General features: G+C 63.7%; 1 protein-coding gene across 6 annotated transcripts in view; it reads right to left on the bottom strand.

Moving 5' to 3' along the window:
* The window catches only part of DIS3L2 (DIS3 like 3'-5' exoribonuclease 2), a 362160-nt gene continuing 355201 nt past the window's right edge, over nt 4601-11559 (bottom strand). For 5 of the 6 annotated variants that reach the window (XM_021074517.1, XM_021074521.1, XM_021074518.1 and 2 more), the window contains 7 exons: nt 11089-11272; nt 10342-10428; nt 7679-7826; nt 7134-7264; nt 6874-6978; nt 5537-5638; nt 4601-5105 (listed from right to left, as the gene is read on the bottom strand). In XM_021074517.1, the coding sequence (XP_020930176.1) occupies nt 4950-5105; nt 5537-5638; nt 6874-6978; nt 7134-7264; nt 7679-7826; nt 10342-10428; nt 11089-11272 (913 nt within the window). In that variant the 3' untranslated portion in view covers nt 4601-4949. 6 annotated transcript variants of the gene reach the window in all.

The following is an 11559-nucleotide window of genomic DNA, read 5'->3' as shown; positions in this document are numbered from 1 at the left end:
CTTTGAGTCAGTATCTGTTCTGCAAAGAAGTTCATTGTGTCCCTTTTTTTTTAGATTCCACATGTAAGTGATAGCACATGACATTGGTGTCTGTCTGACTTCACTTAGCATGATAATTTCTAGGTCCATCCATTGTTGCTGCAAATGCCGTTATTTCTTTCCTTTTAATGGCTGAGTGATGTTCCATTGTGTATATACCACATCTTCTTGATCCACTCCTCTGTCGATGGGCGTTTAGGCTGCTTCCATGTCTTGGCTGTTGTATATAGTGCTGCCATGAACACTGGAGTACATGTATCTTTTCAATTCAGGGTTTTCTCTGGATAGATGCCCAGGAGGGGTTTATTTCCTTTCTTGTCCTGTCCTTGTTCCCCTCAGAATTGAGGAGTACCAAAGAAAAGGGAGAACTGAAACCCAGGAGGATCCTGCAGGCCCCTCCTGCTACCAAAGCCCCTCCACGGGCCCCATTTCTGGTCTCTAGGAAAAGGCCTCGGTCTCCTAGCCCTCCCCTGAGTTCCCAAGAACAGACCCAAGCAGTTCCTGGTGAGAGAAGGGAGGGATGCCCACACAAAGGGAGGCAGTCGAGCAAGAAAAGCGAGAGCAGCTCCAACCTCGGAGTCCCAGGAGCCCTCGTGGCCCCGCAAGGGTCCCACGTCACCATCGGACACACATCTGTGAGTTTCTGCAGGAACCAGACCCCCACCCAGGCAGAGGGTGGAGACTACATGCTGACCCCCGCGTGCAGACCCCAGACGGGCTGGACCCAGACGCTGGATGATTGAGATCCCGAAAAGGTCCCCCGACCACCATCCAACCCTACTGGAAGGAAGGGCGCGAGATGGTCACGCGCCTCCAGCCCTCCCCCAGGGTTGCCTCTCAGCGCCTTCCCTGAGAGCCGCCCTTGACCTTGGCACCTGCGCTAAACGCTGTTCTTTCTTTCAGCACAGCCGGCGTGGGAAGCTTGGCTTTCTGCTCCTCGGGGGACCAGCCCCACGTCCGGTTTGGTAGCATCCTGAGGCTTCAGGACGGAGCCCGTCTTGATGGCAAAGCAAAGAACCCCCATGGGCAGTAGCTTTAGGAGGGGGGAGGGATGGGGAGCCCCTCGTGGGGTGTGAACAACCAGATGCCAGCAAACCCGACAGGTGAGGTGCCTCTGGGGATCAGAAGCCCAGTGCCTCCATGGCCCCTGACTGCCTGCTCTGAGAGCGTGTCTCTGCCCCCTGGTGTAGACTGCTCACTTCACAGTGACTTTCTGCAAACAGCAGCTTCTATATCTTTTTTTTTCTTTTTCTTTTTTTGTCTTTTTATGGCTGCACCTGCAGCAGATGGAAATTCCCAGGCTAGGGGTTGAATCAATCTGAGCTGTAGTCGCCAGCCTGCACCACAGTCACAGCAGTGCCTGATCCTTAACCCACTGAGCGAGGCCAGGGATTGAACCTTCGTCCTCACGAATACCTGTGAGCTGTGGTGTAGGCGCAGATGAGCCTTGGATCTGGCATTGCTGTGACTGTGGTCTCCTCCCATTCATTAGTCTGAAATCACCCACCCCATAGTTTCTTGTCTTTTGAAATAACCCACATTTTCTATCTCTCTCTTAATAAATCTACTTTTTTTTTTTTTTTTTTTTTTTCCTTTTCAGGGCCACACCCCTGGCATACGGACGTTCCCAGGCTAGGGGTCAAATTGGAAATGCAGTTGCTGACCTACACCACAGCCGCAGCAACTCGGGATCGGAGCCGCGTCTGTGACCTACACCACAGCTCACAGCAACGCCGGATCCTTAACCCACTGAGCAAGGCCAGGGATCGAACCCGCAACCTCCTGGATACTAGTTGGTTTCGTTACCACAACAGGAACTCCAACAAACCTCCTTCTTACCTACCACTTTGCCTCTTGCTGGGTTCCTTCTGTGCCGAGACATAATGAACGTGCACTTCGCTAAGTGCTGAGACCAGGTGTGGGATTTTAATTGAAAAAATAGTGGGTTCAAGTCACAGCCTGAGCCGAGTGGTTTCAATGGCACGGAAAGTGGCTCCCGGGCAGGTGGGAGGGACGGGCCAGCAGCTGGGGAGCAGGTCCCATGGAAAGGAGGCCACTGCGGAGACAGCCCAGGTGCCCTTGGGCCCCCTCCACTGCCAAGCTCACTCCTGCCTTAGGGCTGTGCCTGCGAGTGGCCACAGGCTGTCCCCAGAGGGCTCTGCCACACGTGCCCCCTCCTCAGCTCTGGTTTTTCTTCTCCCAGCATCCACACTGTCCCCACCACCTGACACACTAGGAAAGTGACTTTGTGACCCTAAGTGCCCCGGGAACCCGGGCACAGCGAAGCACTCAGTACTGATAATTGAGTGAGGGGACAAGGGTCACGTCACGTCCCGGCCCCAGGGACAATCCTGCCGTGGCTCTGATGGCCCAGAGCACAGAGTTCTCGCTCTCTGGCTGGTGTGGCGGGTCCGTGGGGACCCACCCTGATCCTGTGTCCCCAGCATCCCCTGGCCCATCCTCTGGGCACCCTCTGACCCTGGTGAACTCTGCCCTTCACAGCTCACATCAAGCACCGTCAGGCTCGGTCCCTTGGCCCCCGGGGCTGGCAGCCGCCCTTTGTCTCTGAGCACCATTCCTTCAGGCTGGGAACACACACTCCAGCCCGCAGGGACATTATTGGCATCTACGGTCCCTCCCCCACGGTGACCGAGGGGGCTTGTGAGGGAAGGCGCAGCTGCTCTGGGACACGGAAGGAACACACGTGTCCTTTTTGACAAGGCTTGTGTCTCGTGACCCCTTTATCAACCGTCCCCTTAGCAAGGGGCTACAGAGAGCTGTCCCCATCACTGGACCCGTGTGCTGCTAGCTCCCGGCACGAGGCTGGTGTCAAGGACTGAGGCGTGCTGAGTGAGTGGCTGCAGACGAAGGTCACAGCTGGGCCCTTTCCTCTGAGGCCACAGGGAAGGGGCGTGGGGGAGGGCAGGTGCCTGAACCCTGGACCTGGCTGGCCACAGTCTGGCTATGTCACTTTGGCCAGGGACCTATGGTCTTTTGGGATGTGGGTTCCCTTTCTGTCAAAGGGGTGGAGGTGGGCTGGGGGCTGCTCTGGGTCCCCAGCTCCAGGGCCACCGGGGCGAGGCCAGAATCTTCTCCTGGCAAGCCCAGGAGCAAAGACCTTCCTTGCTGACCAAACTGGCTATGCTTTCCCAGGGTCTGGGGCGCTGGGGAAGTGGAAGGGGGTCTGGCCTGGGTCCACACTGCCGAGAGGGGGCCTGGCACACTGTGACCCTCCACCGCCCGGAGGGCTTCCCGGCATGGGGTCTCTGCTCTGCCTGCAGCTCGCGGGCTCCCTGGGAGCCCCTTGGGGACAGCGGAGGAGAAGGGGGCTGCCCCTCCTCAGAGTCCAGGACAGCTGAGGGGATGGGGACAGGGCTGAAGTGTCTCACCCTTGGGCTCTCAGTCAGGCTGCCCAGGCTGCAGAAGCATCCAGAACACGCCTCACCCAAATCCCCAAACCCCAACCCCTCTCCTCGTTTCCCTTCCACATCCTTGGTTCTAGAAGCTTTGGGGCAGGAGCAGAGAGGCGGCGGTGGCCTCTGGGACGCCTTGTGGGTGGCAGGCCCGACAGAGAGAAGCCTGGCCGAGGTGACGCGGGAGGAGAGAAGGGACCTGGGGCAGGAACCCGGAGGGTCCTTCGTCCCCTCTGGCCCCAGGCCCGGTGCCGGGTGGATGTGAGCTGAGGCAGCAATCCCAGGCCCAGGCACACCCCAGTGGTGGCGAGGCCCTCCTGCCGGAGGCTGTGCTGAATTTCTCTTGAAGAAAATCCGCTAAAACCGGATCACATGAGCTTGTTAACACCGACACCCCAGGAAACAGCCTGGGGCCCCGGGGCCACGGTCGCCACGTTCTCACCCTCATCCCTGGCAGCTCCCAGGGAAGCCAATCTTGGCTCCCTTGTTTGGTGGGGGCACTAGAGGCACAGGCTGAGGTCAGCCCAGCTGGGGAGAGAGCCCTGTGTGGTGGCCTGTCCCCTCTGTCCCTGGGTCCCTGAGGACGGTGAGATCACTGGGTGCTCAGGTGGAAACTGGGCAGGTGACTAGGCCAGGCCGGGGCCGTCAGGAGCCCACTTCCCCCTCTCAGTTCAGGGCGGCCAGTGTGGCACCCTCCTCCCCACCGGCAGGCCCAGGTCTCCCTCCGCCCAGGGGCCCCTTGCTGCTGCCAGGACCCAGGGTGGGCCTGGGTGGTCAGGGCCGCCCAGAGCTCCAAGGACTGTGTGTGACAGGTCCCATGCACCCCCCGCCCCCAACGGACTCCATTCTGAGGCCACAAGGGGCCAGAAGGCAGGGGGTGGGGGAGGGGCAGGACACAGCACCTGCAGCAGGTGATGGGTGAGCCTGCATCTCGCATACTAACTACGTTTCTAATCAGCCAGAAGGAGGCCCTGGCATCAATCTGCCCTGCAGCCAGCTCTGCGAATCATCCTGGAGCTGACAGAAGTTTCCAGAGGGTGGCAGCTGGGCACCGCTGTGAAGGGTGGAGCCTGGGCCAGGTCCCAAGTTCTGGGTCCAAGGGGCACCCGGCCACCCTGGCCTCCCAGCAGGGCCCCACACACCAGACGGCACTTCACACTTGATTTTATTCCATGACACTGATTTGCTGAAAACCCCTGGTTTCCTGGGCAGGGGAAGGCAGTGGGCAACCTGGCAGAAGGGGGCTGGTCTCCCAGGAGGGCCAGGTCTCGCTCTGCTCTGGGGAGCAGTGGCCAGGCCCCAGCCTTCTGTCCGGCCCCGCACTCTCCCCTCCTGTTTAAAAACTGAGCTGCAAAAATAAAATAGAATGAAAAAATAAAAACAAAACCCTGAGTTGTTAAAAACCAAATTAAAAATCCCCTTTGGTGTCACAAGGTCCTACTCCTAAAAGCCAGCAGGTGGGGCGGGCGGGGCAGGGGTGTGGCCAGGATGGCAGCGTCAGTCCTCCCGCTGGTCACTGTGGTGGTCGCACCCCTGCTTCTCCTGCGGGTCCAGGAGTCCCTCGGTGCCCGGTCGCTTCAGGACGGCGCTGTACTTGAGGGCCGTGGCCTCTGCCCGCAGCACCACCTCCACCAGGCTGAAGATGGTGACGACCTGAGGCAGAGCAGAGCCCGGCAGGGTGACAGGGTGGCTGGCAGGGGCCGGCCCAGGGACCGCAGGGGCTGCAGGCACGCCCAGCCCGGCCACCATCCACCCAGCTGCCCCCGGGACCCTGGCTCAGCCTCTCTAGGCCTCTGCCTGCCCATCTGTAAGCTGAGCTTGTTCCAGGCCTCAGGCCATGGGGTGCTGGTGGGAGGCGAAGGAGCCGCAAGCTACTGGGGGAAATGCCTGCTGGCCAGGAGCGCCCAGCCTCAGGGGTCTGGGCTGGTTCTTTGGGGTTTTTTTTTGCTGCACCCAAGGAGTGGTGAGGCTGAGCCGCTGGCCTTGGTGGCCGCACCTGAAACCCCCAGGAGCCCAGGTACGGGGTGGGGTGGGGGACGGGGACACAAGCGTTCAGGAACACCAACTCCGCCCCCGGGTCTGACCTGCTGCACCGGCTCCTGCTCCAGGTCCTCAGGCTCCCAGACGAGCGTGAGCTCCGGTTTCTTGCCCACTTTCTGGAAGTGGTGGGAGCGCAGGGGCAGTGCCTGCGGGGCACGCGCCTGCGTCTCAGGCCCCAGTCTCCAGGCGCCGCCTCCCAACCTCTGAGCCTCCACGTCCCCATGCTGGGAAGCAGCTCCTGGCTCTGGCCCACCTCCAACTGGTCTCAAGGGAGCCCTGAAGTCCGGCAGTTGGCTGCTTGACCTTGGACGGGGGAGGCCTGGACAGGCCATCTTTGCTGAGGGGTGGGGGCTGGGGGCAGGCAGTGGGTCTGTCCCGGCTCATCAGGGGCTGCCCACACGGGAAGGAGATGGACGGGCACCTGAGGCTGGGGGCTGCCGCCCCCCAGGGCCGTGGGTCTGTTAGCAGGCCAAGGGCGGGGCGTTAGCAGAGACGACCTGGACCTGAACTCCTTCCTGCTCCGTGAACTTCAGGGCCCTAACGGTCCCAGCTGGACCCCATTCCGTCTCTCCTGCTCTGCCCCACTGCACGATTACCATGCTGATGCCACATCATGGCTGGGTTCCGCACTCCCCAGAGTGCTTTGCGTGTTGGGAAATTCAAAGCCAGGGTCAGGGGCCAGGTGGTGGCTCACTAACCACAAGGTCGGCTGGAACAGGTCCCCCAGGGGGCATGAGACAAGCACCAAGTTGGAAAAAGACTTGAATAAGGAGCCCCTGCGGGAGGCTTTAGTCTCGTCCGTCTTTTCAGGGGACACAGCTTGCAGAGCAGCCACGGGCCATTCTCCTGGCTCCCGCTCCCGCTCCTGTTCCTATAAGCAGCCTTCCAAAGCCTGCACAGCCGTCTTACACTGGTCATGGGGGGACCAGCTCTCTGGTCACTCGAGTCCTTGGCAAAGAGGCCCAAGCCTGACCCTTGGCCTGGACCTCCGACCCTGGGCAGCTGCAGCTGGCCCATGGGATAGACGTGGTGCCAGTATGGCCCATAGCTAGGGGACAGGTGCACTGTCACTGCCCCACCGTGGACAAGGACAGCAGGACCTCAGCCTGTGCTCCCATCCTGCCTGCTTGTGTCTATCCAGAGCTGTCCCTGGGTCAAGACCCCACCCATGCTGGGGAGACCTGGAGGGGAGCCGGCAGTGGGAACGGGGCAGGTAGGTGGGAGCGTGCTAAGTGGACACAGCTCGGTGTGTCTGGGGGTGGGGGGGCAGCAGCCTGGTGGCGCAGGCATACAGGTCAGGGTAGACAGGCACCTGTGCCCTGTAGCCAGCCTCTGTCTGCCCAGAGCATCCCTGACCATGGGCGGCAGCCCCCGCACTCACGTTACAGTAGATGCGCTTCTGGACCCCGTAGCGCAGCACGAGCACGTCGAAGGCTTGGTTCAGGACGCCCAGCACCATGGCTTCCGACTCCAGGGGGCCGCTCTCCTGCGGGGCAGGACTGACTCTAGCCAAGGCTGGACTGTGGAGGGCGCCGTCCCCCCCGGGCCCACCCCAGCTACCGAAGGCCCCTGGGCTCCTGGAGGCCTCCCTGTGAGCAGGTACCCAAGGGGGGAGAGGGGGCGCCAGGCTGGGGGCCTCACCTTGACCAGGATGGCGAAGAAGAGGCCGGTGCTGAGCTCCTGCACGCGCTTGGACGCCATGCGCCGGTCGTTGCAGTGGTCGGCCCGCTTCTGCAGGACATTGGGCTCCATATCCGGGGGCTCCCTGTAGCCTGGGCAGAGAGCGTGGTTGGGGTCCACCGGCGCCTGCGCTGTGCGATTGGCCACGGCCAGGAGAAGGGCAGCATGGCGCCCCTGGGCCAAGCCGGGTGCAGCCTGGGAGGCCCGGGGAAAGCGGAGGCCTCCTTGCGGCCTCTGGGGCTGGGCCGAGAAGGGAGGGTTGGCCACGGTGAGGGCTCTTGAGCCCCGGCCTTTGCAAAGGGCTTTAATGAGGCCTCCTGCAGCCCCCACACCCCCCGCGCCCCAACCCACCCACCGCTCGTGCTCCCCGCGGGAGCGTTCTGGGTCCAGGCTCCCCTGCTGGGGGACTGCCCCACAGTCATGGCCCTGTGGCCTCTGGCCCCCAGGCAGCCACTCCGGGGTGTGCGGCCCGGAGCTGGGCCCAGGCCGGCGCTGTCCCCCCTTACCCAGCGCGGCGGCCAGGAGGCGATGCACCATGACGTCGGCGAAGCGGCGGATGGGCGACGTGAAGTGCGTGTAGAGTGGCACGTTGAGGGCATAGTGGCGGAACTGCGCCGGGTCCCGCAGTGTCCCCGCGCAGAAGTACAGGGCCATCTGCAGAGGGGCCAGAGCCTCGTGATGGGGGGCGGGATGGGATGGGACCCACCTGCCAGGCAGCTGAGCCACGTCGGCCCGAGGAGGTCAGGGGCCGTGCCATGCGAGGGGACCCGCGGGGCTGCCATGAGGCTGCGCTGAGCCAGGGCCCCTGACCTGCTGAAGGCAAGGGCGGCTCTTGCCCAGGGCTGCTCAGATCCCCTCTGCTGAGGAGCGGAAGTGGAGTGCGGTGATGGGGCGCGGGGGCAGGGGGATGTATTTCCCACTGGAAACCTTAAGGATGCTGGAAGGCCTCCGCCCTCGGAGTCCTGCGGACCAGCACCCCAGCCCTGGGGCCGGGTGGGGGGAGACCGCGTGCACACGGATGAGGCCAGCCAGGGAGCAGCCCACCCCCCTCACAGCGGGTCACTGCTGAGTTTCAGGGGCTGTTACTGGCAAGAACCAGGAGGAAGGAACTGTTTCTAGTTTTCCTCCTTCCCAGGGCCAGGTTGGAATGGCTACTCTGGAAAGGGGGGAGCCGGGGGTGGGGTGGGGGAGAGGAAGCCCTTCGTCCATGCTGGACACAAAGCCCAACACCACTGTGGAGCCAGAATGGGAGACAGAAGGCCTGGGATGCCCACCCCCCAGAGCAAAACAGGCACCTGGCTCTTCCCCTCCCGCCCTGGCCCAGCCTTTGTCCACGGCAGCCCTCCCGCCCTCTGGCCCTGACCCCTGCCTGGCTGAAGGCCACACCCGCACCCCGGCACCTCTGAGCCCCTCGTACTACAGCTCACCAGCCATGGGAGGCAGCGGCTGGCCAGCCTCTCAGCCTCAGCGCCTCTTGACCTGAGAGCCTGTCCTGAGACCCAAGACTCAGATCCGAGTCAGAAGGCAGGGCAGGAGTCAGGCCTGTCACCTGCAGTGTTTCTCAGGGGCCCAGAGAAGGAGCGGTGCTGCTGCCCTGAGAGGTTCGGCCTCAGCCCCTGAAGCCGCCTGCCCTGGGCTCCCCGAGCCCTCAGGCCTGGGGCTCCAGGCCCCGCTGCTGCCGGGGAGCAAGGGAGCAGCTCCTGGGCCAAAGTCACACCGCGGGTGTTCACCCGCTCGCGCCCCTGCCTCTTGCTCGCACTCCCACACCCTCACGCCCTCCCGTGTGCTCTCTGGGCCAGATGGACAGGGGCTCGGGTTACTCCGGAATCCAGGAGGCAGCTCGGCTCCCCAGCCCCGCTTCCCTTCCAGCTCCCGCTGGGCCCCCGGGTCACGTCTGGGGTAAGTCGCCGAGGGAGGCGGGCACAGCCTCCACTCGAGCCCCATCTGGGCTTTGTTCTCAGCGGCGGCCAGTCCCCCAGATGAGCTGGGGTGAGGAGGGCAGGGGGCCCCAGCTCCCTGTCTGGCTGCTGCAGGCGTCTCTGGAAAGGGTGGGATGGGTGGGGACCCGGAACCGGGACAGAGACGAACCCGGCGCCACAGACGCTCTGGCCACTCCCTGACATCGGATCTGGGGTCACAGCGGGCAAGGCTGGGATAAGCCAGGCCTTTCTCAGGCTCTGGCGACTCACGAGAGGAGTCCTCTCCTTGGCCCTGCCGGGCTGGTTCAGCCTTGGAGGTGGATGGCTTCCAGAAGCTGGGGGCAGGGAGCGGGGGCCCCATCGGCCCTGCAGGTGGGGACAAGCCCACTGGCCAGAGAGGCATGGCCCCCACTCATGGCGGTCGCTTTCCAGCCCCCGATAGGGGGCAGACATCGGAGACCGGGGCGGGAAGGACCTGAGACCTCCATTCTAGGCAGAGCTACTAGGTGTCAGGAAAGAAGTCAGGTGTGACCAGCTGGGTGATCTGGTTCAGGACAGACCGAATCTGTCTGGTGCCTGAGCCCCTGAGCAACCGTCTGTCACGCTCCCATCAGCATCCCCAGTTCCTGCTGACCTGGCAGTGCCATGGTGTGGCTCCTTCCCAAGATGCCCTCCTCGCCACCCCCAGGCTGAAGGTCGGCTGGGAGGGCTGCACCAGGTTGCCAGATGCCAGCCACTGTCTGCCTCCCAGGTGGCCAGCCTGTCCCCCAGCTGCAGACCCAGGCCCACAGCCTGACAGCCTGGCTGCTCCTCTCCCAACCAGCTGGTGAGAGGGAGGTTTCTCTGCCCAGGGTCCACAAACCCCCGTGGGGTAAGGACCACTCCCCGCACAGTCTGCTCCGGAGAGATGCTCAGCGCCCCCTCCAGGATCCCCATCTTTCCAGGGGCTGCTGACCAGGCCTCATCCCCTGTCCAAGCTGGTGCAGTCTTCAGGGACCAGGCCCTGAAGTCTTAGGGGTGCCCTGGGGTGTCTGCCTGCTGGCTGCCAGAGATAGAGCCCCAGCGGCCATGCAGGGGGGCAGCGGGGCAGGCAAGTCTGAGCAGGAGGAGGGGATGAGGCTCAGGAGCCCAGGGACCATCTGTCCCGGGAGTGGCCTGGGGACATGCTCCCCCAGACTGCCCTCAGGCTGGCTGAGGCGCAGGGGCCCCGGCTGCTCCAGGAGCAGGAGGGGCGAGGGCGGCTTCCTCACCTGCATGGGCCTCGAGCACATGTTAGTGAGCACCTCCTTGCGCGCCAGGGAGTACTTGTCATCTCCAAATGTTTCGGTCAGACTTTTCTAGAAGCAAGCCCAAGGGGTATGCAGTCAGGCTCGGGGCGAGGTTCTGGGGCCCTTGTCCCCCGCTCGTCATCTGAGACCCTGCTCTGGGGAGGAAAGGTCAGGCGAGGGGTCCAGCCCTGCTCAGACGGCCATGGGTGGGTGCAGGGGGTCCCACACTGGGCCTGCCTCCACGTCCCTGGCTTGAGGTCAGTCCTGCCGTGTCCGGCTGGCTGACTGGCCTGGTCAGCCGGCTCTCCAGTTGGTGACCTCCCTGCCACCCCAGGCTTGGAGCACAGATGGGGGCAGTTTCCCTCTTGCAGAATCAGAGCCTGTGGTGGCTTCTGAGCCCGTGGTGCTTAGTCCCAGGTAGGGAGCACCTGCCACCACTTCCTGTCAAAAACATTCCCTGATGCCCCATAAGCCCGAGCCCCGACTGAAAGCCTCTGGGCCGGAGCCCATCCCCGGCCACAGGGCCCCCGCCCGCAGCGGAACCTCCCGAGGTCTGGTCTTGGCTCTGGGCTGGGCTCCCCACCAGCCGCCCCCTGCCCCCATCCCGGAGGCTGGGGAGGGAACGGAGGGAAGGGGCCAGAGGCTGGTGGTGGGATGCAGAGGCTGCGGGACCCTCCCCTCCAGGCCTTCCTCCTCCTTCCCCTTGGCCCCTGGGCTCCCGGCACTCACGTTGAGGGCCCCCGCGGAGCTGAAGTCCATGGGCAGCCCCAGCTGCTCGCAGAACTCCATCAGGTCGTTGAGCATCTTGGTCTGCGGCGGCGGGTGGCGGCGCAGCAGCGCTCGCTCGGGGAAGGCGCGGTGGATCTCGCGCGCCACGGCCATGTTGGCCAAGAGCATGAACTCCTCCACGAGCCTGCAGCGGAGGCACGGCCGGCGTTGCTCCCGCTCCTCCGCCTCCCGCGCCCCGTCTCGGCGTCGAGACGCCCGCCCGCCCGGCCTCCAGTCCGCTTTGTCCCTTCCCGCAAGCTGCTCTCTCCCCGCCCTCTGCTCCTGCCCCTCGCTGGCTGCCCTCACTCTCCACTCCTCACTCTCCACTGCTGCCCTGTTAGCTCTGGCGCTGTGTCCCCTACGGGGACAGGGCTCCTGGAGAGCGGGCATGGTGTCTGTCTTACTCCCCGCTGTGGCCCCGGTGCCTGGCCC

This window comes from Sus scrofa, chromosome 15 (assembly GCF_000003025.6).
Source record: "Sus scrofa isolate TJ Tabasco breed Duroc chromosome 15, Sscrofa11.1, whole genome shotgun sequence".
Lineage (NCBI taxonomy): Eukaryota > Metazoa > Chordata > Mammalia > Artiodactyla > Suidae > Sus > Sus scrofa.
This window is presented reverse-complemented; position numbering and strand designations above follow the sequence as displayed.